At 43.2% G+C, this 19624-nt stretch overlaps 1 protein-coding gene across 5 annotated transcripts in view; it reads left to right on the forward strand.

Moving 5' to 3' along the window:
• The window catches only part of fbrsl1 (fibrosin-like 1), a 295062-nt gene that overhangs the window by 189575 nt on the left and 85863 nt on the right, over nt 1-19624 (forward strand). For all 5 annotated transcript variants that reach the window (XM_083912662.1, XM_083912665.1, XM_083912666.1 and 2 more), the window contains one exon: nt 9372-9401. In XM_083912662.1, coding sequence (XP_083768788.1) covers nt 9372-9401 — 30 coding nt within the window. The remainder of the gene's footprint in view (nt 1-9371; nt 9402-19624) is intronic.

Consider the following 19624-nt stretch of genomic DNA (forward strand, 5'->3'; position numbering starts at 1 on the left):
TAAAAGAGCAAGAAATCCTCCCATTCAAGAGGCTGAAAGTGAACATAAGACAGCATGATAAAGATTCAGATAATGTAAACCAATTGTTTCAACACTAGGGGAGTGTTTAAACTGACAGTGATAATTATAGAAAACAAGGCAGCAAGGTGGCTAGAGTCAAATTTGAACTCTTTGAAGTTTATGCTTTCATTCCATAAGGATGGTATCATCGGCCCGTGTGTGTCAGCAGTTACAGACATGCATCACCCCTTACGGCCCTGTATAGTCTTGGTGTAGACGTATCCGTTTTGCACTGCTCTTCTGACTCTTCTGACTCCTCTGACTCTTCTGACATGCCCAGAGCAGGGAGGGAGAAAGAGAGATCCTTATGAAACGAAGTTGTCAGCCATTCTGTTGAGTTTCATAGAATGTGAGACGAAACAAGAATAGCGTACAGCTGTTTCCTCCCTGACACAGAGGGAGGCAGATGAAGAGCAAAAGAGAGAAAGAGGGAGGGAGGATGAGGGAAAGCGAGAGAGAGAAAGAGAGAGAGAGGGAGAGAGAGAGAGAGAGAGAGAGCTCTCCGCTCTGTGATGTGCACTGATGTAGCTGCAGCTCTAGGTCAAACGCTGCCAGTGTTTTGTGTTCATCTTCGTCTCGTCTCCCCAGTGCTCCTCTAAATTATTCACAGCCTGAAGATGTGCAATGTGGCTGCCTCCCTCCCTCCCTCTCCCCTCCTTCCCTCTACATTGCTCTCTGTCTCTGTTTCCCATCCCTTCCTCTGTCTCTCATGTGACTGCTTGTGTCAGAGACAATGAACAGAAGTTTCTCCTTGCAAGCTGGTTAATCCCCCCATCCCGTCCCACATCCACTCATCTCCCATCAACCACCCACCTTTCATCACTGACTCCATCTTTCACACTCCTTCTTTCATCCCTGCTTGTCCCTCGCTTGCCTCTCCTGGCTGCCAGACTAGAGCCAGCCGCTTCTTTTTTAAGGGGGAGGCTGCCAGCTGTTACCCTGTGTTTCTGTTTTTTTCTCTCAACTCTTTAATGACGTTGTGCTCATTTTATCTAGCTGATTTGAGAGATAAAACCCCAAGTTCGCATCAAATCCTCAGGTCAGTCGATGGCGCTGATTGAAGATGTGCCCGTCAGTCATTTCACCTTTAACAGACTGCCAGTCCAGTGAAGACAGAAGGAGCTGCTTGAAACCAAGGACATGGTGGGGCCAGGGCTCAGCGATATGATGATAACACCATAAGGCCATCTGAGTTTGTCAGCCATCAGAAATTTTATCATAGTGTTTATACTGTGCCATCCGTCCCGTTATTGTGCGTGGGGTGTATCAGACTATTGCAGGGATTGTTGCAAATCAGCGAGAATGCATAGGAAGCACCTTGATTTTCATGTTTTGAATATTCTCGATTTTCCAATCCATGAATTGTTTCACAATTGAGTTTTTAAAATGTTTACTATATTGCAATACTAATTGATATTGTGAAAATACAATTAAATTTACAGTGATCTAAAAAGATTAAGAGCTTATCACCCGGCCCCAGGTTGGAGGCACATGCAGTACCTCTGTGTCTGAATGTGTGGGCTTATAAAGGCCTGCTCTTCTAACAGATTTTTATTGTCATGTTAACTAGGAAGATGCAAGTATTAAATCCTGTTTGGACAGGAGGGGTTGGAGGATGAGGTGTGCCCCTCGTGGCCTACTGAGAAGCGAGCAGAGTGGAGAGAGCAGTTGAATCCAGTTCCAGCCGTTGCCACAGGACACTCATTTGTAATTCTGTACGCTGCCTACAATAACGTTTGATCATTGCATAGGGGGGACAGGAGGTACAAGGCGGGGGAAGGGAGCAGAGGCTTTCTCCCTCTCTTTTTGCTGCCCCCCTGCCCGCCCTCTCGCAATTGCTGTCACCCAGTATGAATGCCCCCTCTGGCCCGATGACAAGTCTAGCGTGAAACGCTTGGCTGCCCCCTGAAATTAGCAGTAGAGCCCCCCGGCGGCACATGCTTCTCATGACCAGCACACAGTGGGCCACCGCCAGATTCTTTTCATTATGGTGGCCTGCCAGCCCCGTGACTCTACCTCCTTCTGCCTCTTCATCCATCCATCCCACCCTCCCTCCCCTCCTCCTTCCCCGTGTGCATCGGCCAGAGCTCAGTAAACAGCATCTGTAGTGCTCATCACATTGCTGTCATAGGGAAGAGAAGGAAGGAGGGAGCCAAGCTCTCTGTAGGTGTTGCTGTTATTTCTGCATATCTAAGTGTCTTTATGTGTGCATACAGTATGTGATTTGGTATAATAGTATATGCACATGTGTGCGCATGTTTCTGTGTGTTGGCTTGACAGGATTAGAGAGAGAGAGAGAGAGAGAGAGAGAGAGAGAGATACTAGTAGCAGTTCAGAGAGTGAGAAAGAGCGAGAGAGGAGTGGAGTAGCAGTACAGAGCAATGCCTCGAGGCTCAATCTGTTCCTCACTGAGCTACATCAGTGTTAGAGACGGCGGCTCGGGCCGCGGGGAAGCCTCCACTCGCTCCATCAAACTGTCAGGCAGCCAGCGGAGCTGCACAGGGAGACTCTCAGCTGCCCCCGGGGCCAGTTCAAGTCAACATCCCATTTCCTTGCCTCCTCGCCTAATTTCTCCTACGCCCCGACTTAAATTTCCAATGCCCAGTGTCTGCTGCTGCAGCTCAGCAGCACCAAGCCTGGGGCCGTGTCAAAATACTTGGTGGTACTGAGAGTTGTACATGGGTGTATGTGTACGTGGGTTCACCTCTGAAGGCAAGATAGAGAGCTATTCACAGTCACACGGTCAGCAGAGACAAGAAGAAGCTAAATGGAACCTTATGAAAGATGAGGTGTGAAAAATATACATAAATCAGGGTTTTTTTCTCATTCTCTATTGCCTATGTCCCCATATTTCTTCCACGACTATCTTCATAACGCAGTTGGGTCTTTCCTGTCCCTTCAGGTTTCTGGCAGTTTTTCTTCCTTCTCTCTGAGCTGAATAAATGCTCCCTGTTCCCTCGTACATCTGCCATTACTGTCTGTTTTTCCCTCGCCAAACTACTCCAAGGATCACACCAGCAGCCCAGTCGGCTCTGTCACTCCCCCAGCGAGTGCTGAAAGCAAAGGTTGAGGGATTTCTTGTTGGAAAGGACAAGGAGGTCCTTTAATTTAGTGAAGAAGGGGGACAGCTCTTCAAGTTTGCCCCCACCCCTATCACCATCAATCTGTCCACGCACCCACCCACACGCACCCACCCCCTCTTCCTCCTCGACCTAACCACATACTTTGCATGGAAGTGAAACAGAGAGCTGCCAGGTCTCAGTGCTGTTTACATGGACTCTGGATAATGTTAAAGTCTGCTTAGTTTGGCCCCAGGTCAGGACTATATCTTTCCTCACCCCGTCTTGATTTACATGGCCCCCGCTGACTCTTCCCTTAAGTGTGTCAGCTCTGAACCAGAGGCCTCTGTGTGTCTGGCTAATGCAAAGAGCATTTCTCCTAGCTTGTCTTCTTCAATCCTCATTCACTCTCGTTCTCTCTCTGTCCTTTTTCAATGGCTCTCTATGAAAGGAGCTTTAGCCGAAGCCGTCTGTGTTTGCACAGCCAACTCCGAGGTCCCAAGCTCAAATATGGTTTTATGTGAGAGCCTGTCTAGTCCTCCTCTGCTGGTCGATATTATTTTTACCCGGCAGAGCTTTTTCTCTCAATCTCATTCCCTGTGGAGCCTACATCTTCACTTGGATCAATACTTTCCTAATCCAGAGCTCCTAGGCTGACCCAAGGTAATCAGCTGACTTCCCATGCTGCCTGCTGGGGAGGTCAAGGGTCAAATGGCTGTATAGATTTGATCCTGTGATCAAATCACTTTGCTAGGTGGTGCTTTCAGATACAGCTAGTGGGGTCAACAGCAATCACTAGATTTCTTTCTCTCTGTGGTTGATAGTTAAATACAGTGGTGCTTTGTGCGCCTTGTAAACCCTAATATTAATACAGCAGCACTGCTTATGTTCCATAAGCTTTTTTTCAGTTAAGGTACACTAACCTGCTCTCATGCCCAACTTGTCACATACTGCGGTTTTGTCAGGACCTTTTGGCGTCACTTGTCAGTGCACTGGGTACCCCTGGGTGTCCACCTCAGTCGTTGTTTTATGGGTAGGTTTAGGCAACCAAAGCACTGGGTTAGGGTTGGGAAAAGATTGCGGGTGGTGCTTAAATAAGAGCATTTGTAACATACCAACAGCAACACACTGGGCAGACAGGACATGTACGGGACACGATGTCTTTAGAATGGCCACGGTGCCTACGCCCCCACACCTCATCCTAACATCCGCAGGAGGGAAATTGCAGGAGTAAATTGGTGTTGTTCCACCAGTATCTGACAATACCTCGGTCCTCCACTATCTAATGGACCATTACATTATTCTTCTGGATAGTGATGCTACTTGCTATGGCGGAGACCTCCCGCGGTTTAAAGGTAACGTTCTATTGTTTTGGGGGTTTTTTTCACGTTGTTTTCTTCGCCTGTGATTCCTGGTTTATTCTATTTCCGGTTCAAAAGCCACCGCTGCGAAGTGGGGAGGGGGCACGTGCAGACGAGACACCCGATATTACTCTGGGTAAGATGTTAACATGAGAGAAAACTCCGGTTACTAAAGGAGTTATCTAGGTATGTTAACCAGGGGGAGTATGCCCTTAACCCGATTATAATTGGGTTTTTAAATGCACTGATTGTAGGTTTGTCGCCAAAAAGCGATGAAGTGCTGTTGCTGTCTGCCCGTTCAATCAATTATCAGACATTCAATCACTGGTACAAAGCAATATAAATATTTTTAGAAATCTAGATGTAGTAGCAACATCCAGAACTGATCAATTCACTGTTAGTCAGTGCAGCGTTGGGAGTCGTGGACGGAGTACAGTCTGAAACTGACTATACTCTCAAATTGTACTATCAAAGCACAAATACTTTTACGCATATGCTCTCTATTTTTGCCTTTATACATTTTATTTATTACTTTCCTTAGTTTGAGTACAAACTGACAGTGACAGTTAAATGCCAGCAACTCAGGAAAAGCTTGGTTTGCCAATTTTTTCTAGATTTCTTGCAGCAAGTACAGTGTTGCGATTAGCATTCAAGCAGACAGTCTTTGACGCCGTGCCAGCGTTTGCGTCGTTCCTCCTCTGTTTCTCTCTATCTCTGAGGCAGAATTTATGGCAGACTGTCCTCTGAGTGTGACAAGTGGAACTGTGTGATTAATTTGGCCAGTCGTTTTAATGTGCTCCGGGATGCGCAACGCTTATTGTCTTCCCCTTGCACGTCTATCGGAATCTGCCAGAGAAAATGTCCAGGAGAATCGAGACATCCATCCCTCCCTCTCTCTGTTTTCCCTCGCTCTCCTCTTCCATCAGCCCTGCCTCATTTCAGGGCTGAGCTACAGGGTCGTCATGGGGGCCAGGCCAGGTCGAGGCCTGGCTTCAGCCAGGGCCGCTGGCGGAATAAATCTCCTGTCTCTGAAGTGTTGAAAGCTGTGTAAATGTCAAACGCATCTGTATGATGTGCTGGCTGAGGGGAGGGAGGGTTGGAGAGGAGGTTGGATGCTGGAAGGGGAGGGTTGTGGATGAGCCATTCGCTGAAGCTGGTCCCCTGTTACCCTTCATAGCTGGCGGTTGCCAGGTGCAGATGTTGCAGCTTGCTCCCTGCCTCCATAGAGCAAGAGCCAGTTGTGTTTTTCCCTGATTTTGTTTTTTTTTGTTTGGTTTGTGAACATCTATGAGAGACACAAACCACCAGGGGCTTGGCTCCTGTCAGGCAGCTTAGTGAGCTGCATATCTCTCCGATTTTAACAATGTCCCCTCTGACCACCAGACATGCTGTTAAGGGAGGTTTCTGTTTGGGGTTGTGGCTTTGCATTTTCACCATTTGTTTTTCTTGTATAGCCTTGCCGAAGAAGCGTCGGGTGCTAAATGATGTGGTCCTCTTCTCCCACCCACACACTCGCAAACACAAGATGATCTTTTACTTTTATTGTAAACTTTTATTTGACTCGACCAAGTGTAATAGCCCAACAGGGCAATCACATACAACACTGACAAAAACTGCTCTAACACTACCTCCATCCATCCATCCCTTCATCTCTATAGCATCCCCCCCCCCCGCCTGTTCTTACTGTTATTTTGTTCCCCCTCTCCACCTGCCTCTCTCTCGCCTGCTGTGCTGTGTGTCTCTCTGTCTGAGCCCTAGCTAGTATTCCTCTTTACGCTCTGCTGCAGCACATGCTTCTTGTAAAAGGATAAGCACCATGCTGTGCTCTTTTGATATTATTTTTCCTCCTCGCCAGCTCCAGCCTTGTGAGGCCTCATCTCTAGTGTCATGGCTACTGCTGCAACAACAGGGCCAAGCATGCACCCAGGGAATAGCCTGAGCCAGTTGTTCATCTCCATCGAGTTTAAACTCGTCCCCAGTGATGGAGTGGAACTCACAACTGCTGTGAGGTGTGGAAGTCATGTGTTCAGCTGCATGCTAAGAATATATTAACACCAGCTTCCTCGGGGTAGGGATAAGTTGGAGATTGGCTCAATTTCATAGATTGATCAAGAAGGAGAGAAACACTGTTTTGATGTGATTCTTTGTTCAGCACCGGAGTGGCAAAACAAATGTGATTATACTGTAGGTTGTAGTGTACGCATAGCAAACAGTATAGACATGGCTGACATTTAATTTGTCCGGAACCCTTCGTCTGAATGGGGACTTGATTGACAAGAAACCTAATCCATGTTCTCCTCCTAAAGCTGCTCTATAATAATGGTCTTGTGACAAAGAAAAGCCCAGACATTAGGGTGTGCAAACATTCCCCTAGAGAGAAAAGGAAAACGTGGCCAATCTTTTCCATTCCCAATACATTTGGGTATGCACTTATAGGTTAATACTAACGTTTTATTTCCCCGGTTTCCTTCATTTTAGAGCAAGTTATCAAAATAACTGTACGAATGTGGAACAAAAAAAACACCTGAACTTGTTTTTGCATTGCATCTCTTATATTTATCTATTATAAAGAACCATGCTTCGAGGCGTATTTTCTCAAGCACAATACAATTGTTGCAATTGTTTAGTCTTCTCAGGGACATTAGGCAGTATTGTCAGGCATCCATCCTTTGCTTCCACACTTTCTTTCTTTATGCTCACTGACAGCAATCACTTCAGCAAGTACAAAGCCTCATATTGAACCTATAATTTTACTGTATTAATCCTCCCAACAGGTGCACAGTATGTTCCTGTTCCATGTCTTGTGTAGGAATGCTTCAGTATGAACAATAGGAGATCTAGAGTTTCTTGACGTTGTTGTTATTATTCTGCAGATAGAGATGCAAACACAACAATAAACCCTCCAAAGGGGTCGAGACACAATGTTTTTCACTTAAAGCTTCTGCCAGCAAGGACTCCTGCTGTATTCTTTGTCTTTGCAGACTAGGATGAATCATGGGCTATGGAAGCCCCCCTCATACACACACACACACACACACACACACACGCACACACACACACTCACACACACACACACACACACACTCACACTTTTCTCTCTTGAAAGATCTTGGCCACTCAGCCCTTGCACTGATTACTCTCGTCACTTAATTATACATTTGGACCCACCGCACTCTCAACAAAGGGCTGCTGTGCTTCCATTGACCCAGCTCCCTCCTCATTGTGCCTGGCTCTGAAAGGGAGTCAAACTAAATAAAGAGGGTCCACTTAAATATGTTGCCACAGGGACTTAATTGACAGGTTGAAGGCAGTTTTTCACTGGGGGCCCTCTCCCTCTCTATGTGCCTCTTCGCTTGAATTGCTCTGCTCCGCATGCATCCTGCTGTGAGGTCCAGTGGGACTGGCCTGCAGCTCGACCACTTCTGTTTCCAAAATTTCATGATCTATTGTCCCCGGGGGATTTAGCATTTAGCAACAAATGAATGTGAGAAACTGAAGCAGGGACCATGTGGGTTGGGTTTAAATTGAGAATGTGGTTAAGTTGACCATGGGCATAGGATGCTATGAAAATGCGAGGGTTATACCGGCCAAAGTTATTGCGATTCAATAGTGTCTCATAATCATCGAAATGTACTTTTGAAATGGCGCTCACTTTACCTTACATCTTATCAAGAATCAAATAATGTTATTGCATGACAGATAGGACGCATTTTTTGTGAAAAACAATCAAACAATCAATATTAATACGTTCGCCCTTATCAAAACTGTCATTAAAAAAGTCATAATATAGTATGTGATAAAAAGAATCACCGCAGAACAGACTTTCAGTGATCACAGAGAGAAGCCCAATGGAAATGCTGCAGGTCATGTCTACATGCACGCCTATCAAAGAAACACGTGCACTGTGATGTTAATTGTGCACGCAACAAACACTTTTACTTTCTACTTCTTTTTCCAATTTTGAAAGGATGGATTTTCAGTAAAATAACATAAATTCTACTTGATTTGAACTGTTATCTTTAGTGAACTGCAGTCAATTCGCGATTATTCCGAGAATGAGAATTCAACTTATTGTGAGTGTTTTTTACTTCGATCAAAGCTTCTGTTGAACCATCCCTAGCTGCGGCGCTTAGTGTCTGCAGTATTCTCCTCGTCAGTTACAAGGACCCTTTAAAAATCCGTTTCTTGTTTTTTTTTTAAGGGCTTCAGACATTCTCAAGATATTTGAGCCTGATCATTTCATATTTGGATAGTGAAATGACTTGTGAAACTTAAAGTGTTGCACAAAGAAACCATTTCCTTTTTTGACTGAATACAGGGTAATTTGGCCTTTGGCTGTGCTAGACAAGGCATATTTCAGAGTACAACCTCTCTTGTTATTTAGTTCCTTTATCCCTGTAGTCTGACATAGAAATTAAAAGCAGGTTTGACACGAGGCAGATTTGAAATACCACACTTAATAGGTACAGTGTTTGAGTATTCAGAGAGTCTATGCTCTCTGCGTCCTTGAGATGCTATCGTCCAATTTTAAAGCACTCTTAAAAGGCTAAATTACAAGCTGCAGCTTAATGCAAAGTCATTGAACAGGCTCTTTGTTAAAGAACCCAGAGTATGGTGTTATTCGTTTTTTCGTCTTTTGTAAATTTACAGCATTGAATTTGCAACAGAAATGTCAGAATAGCATTCTGTGTTGCTTTTGAAACATGAAAAACTCTCTTGCCACACTCTCCTTCCCCTCTTCATCCTCTGCCGTTTGCACTGAAAGCTGTCAGTGAATGAGAGCGTGCACACAAAAATAACATCTGCACTGATTATGGGCTGGTGGGGGGTTTTGGGGGAGGCAAATGAATAATTCCTTATATTTCCTGTGTCTGTCTCTTTTCTGTTACAGTGTGACAGCGAGAGTGACATTGACGACAAGGTAAGACTGCCTTTCCTGTGTTTATTCACCCGCCACATGAAGTGGCTGAGAGTTGTGAATAACAAATTTGAGCTCTCAACTAAAGAAGGGAAACAGTCATAGTGTGTCGCTGGCAACAAAAAAAAAGATGAGCGGTAAAAGACACTCTGCCGGTCCCCTCACTGTTGATCATTTGCGTCTTACAGAACAAGAAAGTGACAAGGAAAATGCAGTACAGGAAGAAGCTGTATTTCCATTTTTGTTTTCTCTTTTTCAGTGTAAAATGACATGGCGTCTATTCTCTTTTTGAGCGCTTTATGCCTGAATATTGCTTGAATATGCCTTCTAGCCAAGATTATAGTGTATGCAACATACATTAAGCTTTAGTCTTCTTATTGCATGGCACATATCACCTCTATCTGCATGTTTCTCTAATATACTACACAGTAATATCATAGGTCCATATCACCTCTATCTGCATGTTTCTCTAATATACTACACAGTAATAGCATAGGTCCATTTTGCATCGATTATATAATCATTCGAGTTTAACATTTGAGAGTTTTGCAATGATGCAATTATGTTCCAGTCATTGAAATGCATTCCTGTTTAGTTTTTTTTTTATATAGGTAACATTTTGGAAACAGAGTGGGTTGATATACCAAGGTGTCTGTGTTCCTTAGCCAAATTAAAGATGGCAACCAGAGATGAAACCTTAGACTGTATAAAAACATGGACGTAGTATATGTGACATCACACATTGGTTGTTGAAGAGCCAATGTGAAGGTCAGTGTTGGCGGCGCCCTTTTGGCAGTGCCTCGTTCAACTTAACTCCTGGCTAATGTAAAACTTGGCAAAGAGGTGGAGCCTGAATGTAGGCAGGCCGAATGAAGCCTACAGTCTACGCTAGCCCCCTGTGACGGGACCCACCTGTCACTCAAAGCTGCATTTCCCTTGATTATGCAGAATTTTAATCCTTAATATAATTACATACAGTTGTCATGAACGAGGAAATTAGCTGAAGAGACCGAAACTGTTTTTTTAAAAACACTCCGTCACTCAGTCTTTGAGGCTCAAGAATATTGCTTTAAAAGTTATGTTTACTGACCGTGCCTAAATGTGATGTATGTGTAATTCAATTTCATCAGAATAACTTTATTTATCCCAGAAGGGCGAATCCTGGGGCAGGCATAGTAAAAAGAAACATTCAAACAGGAAATATCAGGGCAATGCATGATGACAAACAGTGACCACACGGTAGAGACAATATCTTTAGTTTTCCTTCAAAACTCTCAAATATAATCATGGAAAACAGAACCTCAAACTCACTTAATCAGTGACTTGGCGTACTTAATAAAACGCATGTTATTGCAGCAGTGATGTCATCAAGTTTCAACCATTTGACAATTTGACTGGTGTAGTCCATCACTTTCACTTCTGAGTATTTGTTTATCGCAGACTTGGATGCGGTTGTCTGATGGCAGCCACCTGGTTACAACGCCTTTGGGGAACCGCACACATTCTAATTCCCCCACAGTTTAGCAATTATTCCCTGGTAAATGAATGAGATAGCATGTCTAATCTCCTGTAAGCTTAGCTCCCAGTTCTGTGGAAATGTCTGCAGCTCTCCCTATAAATAATACATTGATAGTAGGCCCAATTTGCATTAACTGTAGCCTGGTAAGTCAATAGGCTTTTATCTCTTCATTGAAGCGAGAAGGAACCAAGGGTGCTAGCTAGTAGACGCGACCGAGGAATGTAGCAGGCCTGTCAGTCTCCGTACGGCTGCTTGGCACTGTAGGGGGCAGAGAGGGAAGTAAAGTAGAAGGGAGTGTTTCCTTTTCAGGATTTTGTTTTCCTTCCTGCTCTACCATTTACTTGAGACTTGAGTTCAATAGTGTCACACATTTTGACATTTGACATATAAAAGTTTTATACTGGGATACCAAATAACACTTCTACGAAAAGGCAGGGAAAGGGGAGAAAACATGCATATATCATAGAAACTGAGTAGTGTTAGTATGTCATTGGTAAGGTGTCAGCCTCTCTGTTAAGAAAACAGCTCCATATTTGGCAGCACTTATTTTAGCCAATTTAGGTGGACTCGGATACAGTTCAGTACATGGTGGACTATTAGACGTTGCTGCCAAGCTTTCAGCCATCTGATTGTTGAGTTTTGAACCAATTACTGCAAAGTCCACTGTCAAGAGCCAGACTGCAGCCTCGCCTGGTCAAGCTTTTCTCTTCTAATAAACTTGTCATTAGTATAGCATGACATTGTATTCTAGCTTGCTGGTTCATAACAATTGATACAAATGTAATCTATAAAAATACATTTTATTGATCGATTTTAATGCAGGTTACTATATGTTAATTGACTGGTTGTGTATTATTCTCTAAACATGATACCTAAACCATTAATGTGAATCCTGTAGCCAACAGAATAATATTGTGAATGTAAAGCCAAGAAAAACAGATCAACTTTCTTGCTAACTATTTTATTTTTAATGTATAAAATTATTAAATCTGACTCTAATGAAGCTTTACTGGCTTGTTCATGCCTTGTTCAAGATTTGGTCTCGGTTCTTAGTTTTCATTCACACTTTTAAACCTGTAACTCTTGGTCTCACACCTTGTTTTTTTTATGTGGGGGTGAATGTGGTGGTGAAAAGAGAGGTAACCAACAACCATATACTCCTTCAATGGGCATGTCAGTATTGCTTTAAAATAGACTTCAAAATGGGAATTTATCCTTTGAGGGCCACTTAAGAACAATTTAGATTTTGTATTTGTGCATTACTAACCCGGAGAATAAATGTATACCTAAATATTCCTTCTGAATTGCTGCTAGCTAATACTAGCTTTGCATCAGCAAGCATCATGTGATGTAACAGCGACATTAGAACTCAAAAAGCTTTCATTCCTACGTGGACAAAGAGTGTAACATCAGAGCAGACTTCAGAAATACATCCTTTAAGTCTTACATTATGTTATGAAAGCAATAGCAAAGCAGTAAATGTTTCAAACCTTTCATTAAATAGCCTGTACCTGTACCTGTCACGCCCATCATAGCATCCCACCAACATAGTCACATGGCCTATATTTGGAAGCCTTATGATCTAAGTACGACGTCGAAAGGTAAGTGTTGATATTTTTCCATTGTTTTAATGATGTTACTGTTCCATTCCCTGGAGCGGAGGTATTGAACAAAGAAAAGCTTTCATTTGCGGCCAACAGGACATGAGAATGAACCAAAGCGTAACTCCAAGACAGGTTTCACTGTTGTGGAATCTTTGAAAATACATTGTTAATGTAGATGTTTTTGCCAAGAGTGCATGAAGAAAGGAACATCTGGATAAAGGCTAAAGCAACGCTGACCTTTTCATTTCTCAGAAACACATATTTTCATAATCAAATTGACGAGAGTTGTGAATCATGGGTAGCAAATTGCTGAGGAGAGAAGAAGACTGAGGAAAACATACTTTGACAGGCCGTCACCGACTGCAGAAAAAAAAACCACTGGTGTAAAAATTGAGTGAATTGAAAAAAAAGACAAACACTGTCATTTGTAATTGCCTGTACTCAGGATAACTCGACAGCGATAATTTTCTGCAACGTTTTGCTGAAACAGGTGCCAGCTCCTCCCGTATCTTTCCAATGAAAACAAAGACTCCTTTCACATCAGATTACCAGCCACCTGAACACCCACATTGTCAGGATTTTGCAGATTAACTTAATTAGAATATTGCTTCCAGGTGTGCCCCCAGGGTGCAATCAGTTACACTGTATTTGAATAAAACTGACGAGTTGCTGCTACAGCAAAGTCGTTTTAGATCGCTGCACCTTGAGAAGCGCGCTTCTATCAAAGCAATGCTTGGGATGGCGTGCAGTGATGTGTCTCCAGAACGTGTCAGACTTGAATTCTTCTGAGATTGCCGGGTCACCTCCAGTTGAGATGATTGGGAGCTTTATGTAGATTGGCCAAGCCTTGAAGAAACAATAAATCAGAATCTGGGTATTGTGTTCTCATTACTGGCATTTCTTCTTGGGAGGTCTGTCATCTGATGTCCCAGATATGATGTTTGACAATGAGAAGTATTCAGTGTTCATTTCTTTTTTTAAAACACAGCGTTGACCTTGAATTTCCTCCATTTTCTCTGCACCCTGGGGGGAAACCCACTTAATTAAGCATTCCTTATGGAGAATAAACAGTCTTTATTGTTCCTGGGCATAGCCATGCTGAAGATCCTCATGAAGGAACTAACCACATGTTGGATAAATCACTTGGCAAGTGAGGCCTTGCTATGAAACTGGGCACATCATTCATTCTTTATTCTTGATCCAGATACTAACTTAATGTCTCTGTGACTGATTAAAATGTACTTACATGCCCCAGAACACGTGTTTGCTGTTTGGTGCTTCACAAAAATGTGTTGAATGAATGGTTGTGCTTGTGTAATGGTGATAACAAGATGTCACAAGGGCCGTGTTTGACAAAAATGTCAATAAGATGTGTGATGTATCACATCCTGATTAGGGTCAGTTTAAGGATGAAACTTTGTGAGAAATGTTTCAGTAGTTAAATGTGTCTTCTTTGTGGCTTATTACTCGTTTACTGCTATAACATTCACTGTGGTAAAGTTATCTTAGGTCAAGCAATTTGGTAACATTAATCCGCTTTAACTTGCTTGGTTTGGTTTTATAAAAACTTCACAATCAGAGTCCTAACAGCGGGTCTTATTCAAAGTGTCCTTTCAGCTGCTGTAAATGTTTAAAATCCCCTCCCACCCCTCCCTACTCCACCTGTAATCTGTCAACCAGCCAATCCTGTCAACCTCTGACATGTCTGAGATACTCCAAGTCAAGACGGTCATTTTCTTTCACTGAAGAGGCAGAGAAAGAAATAGAGCTGGATTTATCCTTTCTCAATTCGTTCATGCACTCTCCTGAAGTGTCATCCTATCTCCATTAGGCCCCACTTTTCCATCTTCACTGGCTTCTCCAATTTCCTCCATATTCTTTATCCTTTGCAAATAATACAGTGCCTGGTTGTCTGTGTGCGGAGCGTTAGCATGAGCCGCTTATATTCTCTGCATCCCTTTACACAGCGGCCTCATGTCAGGTGCGTTAACACCACCGCATCACCATAGCCACAGCGGAGGACACCCGGGTTGGCTAATTCTATTTGGTCCTATTTGCCGAGCAGTCACTCAGCAGAAAGTGTATCTGTCTCCGGGGGAGTCTCCAAGGACCATTACCACATCCTGTCTATGAGCTCTTTTATGGCTCCGGTGTACTCATCTGCCAGGGCAGCGCACAAGCTCTGATTGACACATTAATTCCTTCTCTACCCCCTTATCTTCCTGCTGTGTGCAGAATGAATGCCATATCACCGCGTTGGGGCGTCTCTACCGGCTTATCAGTAATGGCTCGTCAGCTAGTGGTATCATTCCAGCTGATGTATGGGGAGGTGCTCTGTGAAGTTAGCAGTGCACCCGCAACGAGGAAAAAAAGCATGCTGTGGGGATTTTAAACATATCCGTTAACACCAACGTGCGCCTCACCCCTTTCTTTAAATTCTAATCCTCCCATGGTGGTTCCTCTTTTTTATTTACTGACTTATTTACTTACCCCTTCCTCTCTGTCGCCATCTTGAAAAAGGGAAAAGGCAATAATATATATTCATGGAGGTATGTTCCCCCTCCTACATACCCCTCCCCAACCCCCGCTGCTTTGCAAGATCCTGATTGGTCTCAGAGAGTCATCATATTCAATAACAAACAGGCCACCCACCAGGCCGCTGACAAACTTAACATTTTCCTATGGACGGGAAAAATGGACCAGCTTAATGTTGCGACACAAGTGATCATCCGTCCTCATCTCTTTAATGAAATTAGATTAAGTGCACCTGGGAAAGAGCTGAGAAAGCAGAATGCCTCGCCACCTCCTTTAATCTAAAACCAATTTGCCAGTAATATTCCTTTCCCCACAGCTTGGGATTCGCCGGCCCTGATTCAAAATGGAGGAGAATCAAGATGAGACCAGAGCTGACTGGTTGCATTCAGTTCCCCACAGGCACTGTGAAATTAGAACTGACACCGGCAACACAGGCCTTAATATGGAGATGTCATTTTTCTCCTCTTGGTTTTGTCTTTCTCTTTCTACCCCTCCCTTACTCTCTCCCTCCTTTTGCTCTCACTCAGTCCCTTCTTCTATTCACTATGGTTTTTCCCTTTAGACTGAGCCATAAAGTCAAACAAAACAGAAAAGGCAGGGAAATAAGATAATACAGCATATAAATGGGTAAGATGAACCATTACCCCCTAATTTCAATAATGTTGGAGTGAAAGGCTTCTACTAAATTTAAGGATTTAAATTAGAGTTAGAGCCCATAGAAATAGAATGAGAGTAGAACAGACATTTCAATTCAAATGATTATAGCAGGATTTTTGTGTGTTTTGACTGTTGTAGCGGGCTAACTTCTGCATAAACTTCCATATCAGGCCTGTTTCCATGACCGTGCATTCATACCAAAAGCAATGGAGGCAATCAAATCGCCTGGAACGCGAGTTATGTGTTGCTCATATTTGTCACATTTTTGATCATTGCTTCAATCGCAGGTAGTAGCCAAGGCGGCTAGCTAACTGAAGCTAACCCACGGCTCAGCCTACCCTGCTGTTATGCTAAATGGACGTTATGCTAGTGCTAACAGGGGTCTCAATGCTTTTAAAAGAACAGAAATCGGCTCTCAGAGGAAGTGTGTGGTTCTTAAAAGAGCTGTTGTGTCGTAGTAAGATCAGGCCGTCAGTGATTTAACCTCTGTAGCTGTACAGGTGCTGCTCGCTCTCCGTTTCCGGCAGACTAGATGCCTAAAGGCACGACACTGCCACCCACAGTTCATAGTTATATCCATTATATTATATCCATAGGAAGTCTGGTTTCCCCCAAGGACTGCAACAATGGCGGCTTTGGTGAGCCTGATGAGCCCCTGGATGTTTCACGGAGAACTTCGATGATGCTTACCGCAATCGCTACGCTGATTGGCTGTCGCGGCAAAACTCCACGCGATGCCGCTTGAAAAGTTAAAATTTTTCGACTTCAAGCGACACACGCAGTGAGGCAATAGATAATGATAGCGTCATTGCTTGTCATCATGTCATTTACATTGATTTTGAATGGGAGCTCGACGCTTTCATTGCCTCCATCGCTTTTGGTGTGAATGCACGGTTAGGGTACAATGTGGCACGCTCGGAAAGTTTCGGGCCACGCCCTCTTAAATGGTGACTCACATGCAAATTAGGGGCGTTTCTGTGATAGACCCGCCTCATTCCGGGTATTTTGTGACGAGCAGTGGAGTAGTAGGAAGCATGGAGAGGCGTCTTTTGTGCACTATGTTCGTTGCTGCTAGAAATGAATCGAGAATTGTTGGATTTAATTACCTCATATTTCTATTGGTAAGTCATAATCAAACTGGGGAGCATGACACGCTTTACGGCCCCACTGATGTGTGTTGTAAATACTTACAACAATCAACATTTTATCACGATCTAGTCAAATGACCACAGCAGACAGTTCAATGTCTGTTCTACTCATCCTGTTTATATGGTTATGTCATAATCATCTTTTTAGATGATGACTTCTAGCTTTGTAGATGGGCCAGAAATAAACATATCATGATGTTCTGCGCCTCTCACAATGAACCTGGAAGCATTTATCAGGTTAATTTATATTGAGCTGTTTGCAACATGCTCTCATTCCTGGTCAGCTCCAAAGCATGTGTGCTCTGTCGGCTAATGTTTTTTTTCTTCTTCTTTTTGTGCTTGTCAAGACATACATCTGTTGTGCATTTAGTGCACAAGTATGCGGTGATCAGGGAGCACATTTGGATTTGTCTCTGAAGCGAAGAAGGACGCCTTTAGTCTCGGCAGAATGTGACGTGTGTTTGTGTGCAAGCTCGGAGGGAAGTGAGTGTAAGGGCACGCTCGGCGTCGAAACCCAGCCCCACTGCATGTTGGGAATAAGAGATGTGATGACAGAGAAAAACTTGGAGCTTCTGCAGGGCCAGCCAACAGACACAGCCATCTGACATCAGCAAAGACTGCTTGTCACTAGCAATGCATGTCATACAGCAATACAGGGACAGTCAACATGGCTGTGGCGTCATTGATGTGGCACTCAATAGCCCGGTCCGGATTCTTTCTTAAAGGTTAGCAATGATGTTGGCATTGCAGATGCAAATAGAAGGGTTGTGGAAAGCAAAACCCCCGGCAGTCACTCAGAGCAGGGGAGGTGTGAAAACATAGCATGGCATGAAGACTGTAATCTTCTTTCACTTACTGCCTGCTCTCAGTCAAACTGTTTGTCTTGGCAGGGAGTGTTAATAGAACAAATAGTCATCCCTTTGTTCGGTTAAAATGATAACACACACCCTACCCTCTGTCTTTGAAACGCCAGTGCTCTGCTAACGCTTTGAGAAAATCCTGTCACCACTCAGCCATGTTCAACAGCTTGCGATCATTGTTATTGAGGGACTTATTGTTGCCTCGATGAACAGCAGGTTTTGCTATGTGTTTTTCCTCCACCTCAACCAGATCCCTTTTTAGAGGTGGTTTTCCTTAAACACTATTTTTCCCACCTGAGAGCCCTGGTTCTGTAATAGGAGAGTTTCCAGTGACAGCCAGGTGAAGTGCTTGATTGCACAATTTTCTGCTTGAGATCTCGTCAGTTCAATGATACAGTGATAGAGAAAGCATGGCATGCCATATCAACCCAGACAAGTTGTGAGATATTACACCAGCTGCGGTGCCGAATTTACATCTGACTGATGCAGGATGTTTCTGTAGATCATTGTTAGTACTGTGGAGAAGAAAATCATACATTTTTTTGATGGCTCCGCTGTAAAAAAAAATGATATTTTTAGTAATGCAAATGGACTTTCACATTTTGTTCCTTTTGTTCATGATTATTTGCAACATTAGACATCCCATAGTTAATTTATTTTCAGGTTCGTACATGTATTTAGCACTACTACTAGACTACTGTTTACATGCTTTAATGTTCAAAAATACATCCTTTTTCTCATACTGTCTGTCTGAATAAACCTGTATTCACCGTCTGGTTGAAATGCTCTGTTTTAGCACCTGTCTCTTTTAGACCCCACTTCTGAAAAAGCCCAGTCTGCTCTGATTGGTCAGTATTTTTGGGTCTTCCACATATGCGCACTCGGTGTCTCTGCACTGTCTTTGCAGCAGGGGAATGACTGTAACGTCATTCTACCAGCACCTTCTACCAATATACAGTATAGTAAAGTTGTGACATCACAACCACACAGAAGTCCAGACGGCTTGTTTAAAGGCACAGTTTCTGAATACAGGCTGTGTGCATTTTATCTGTTGATATAGTATTTTGATCATTTCACAGTATTTGAATAGCACCTTTAACTGCTTTATTATCAAAAAAGACATGAAAATCTCACTTTTTACAATATGGGATCTTTAACATAAAATAAGATGACATGTGCAATAAGACGCCTACAGCTTTTATTGGTTGCAGAACTTCATCTACCTTTCAAAGTAATTGATTGCAAAACATAATATCAGACATAAAACCTGCTTAACCTGAAGTTACTTTATGTGTAATATGTTTGAATTATGCACCTTTACATCAGTTAATGCACATCCACTTGATAGCAACTAAAGCATAACACACAGCCCAGGGAATAACATCAATGCAGTTGTGTTAAACAGCAGCTAAACTGGCTAACTCTGTGCTCAGTGTGTGTCCACTGTGCTCCAAAGCACCATGGCACACTACAGCATTCATTGTTTTTCAAGTGGCCTGTGTTTGAATAACAATCCAAGCACTGTATACATTTTTCCACATGAGTAATAAAAGTAAAATTGACTCCATATTGGGTGCAGATGTTCTGTTGAAAGAGGAAAAAAGACGTGAATGTTTTTGTGTACGTGGATGTAAGATTTGAGTGTTTCTGATCGTGCATAAACATAATGTCTAAGTGGGTTTTTATTCAATAAACATGGTTAGACTGTAATTACTTACACATTTTTTCTGGCTGGAAATGTAAGACAGACTTTGTGTGCGTTTAGAGCTGGCGCACCAAGACTAATGTCTGTCCCAGCCTTGGCTTCTCCGCACAAGACTTCCTAATTCAAAAGGACTTGCATTTCCTCCACAACAAATGGCATATGCAATCAGGGATAAATATAGAATTCCCTGTTGTTATT

The sequence above is a fragment of the Echiichthys vipera genome (assembly GCF_963691815.1).
Source record: "Echiichthys vipera genome assembly, chromosome: 4".
Taxonomy (NCBI): domain Eukaryota; kingdom Metazoa; phylum Chordata; class Actinopteri; order Perciformes; family Trachinidae; genus Echiichthys; species Echiichthys vipera.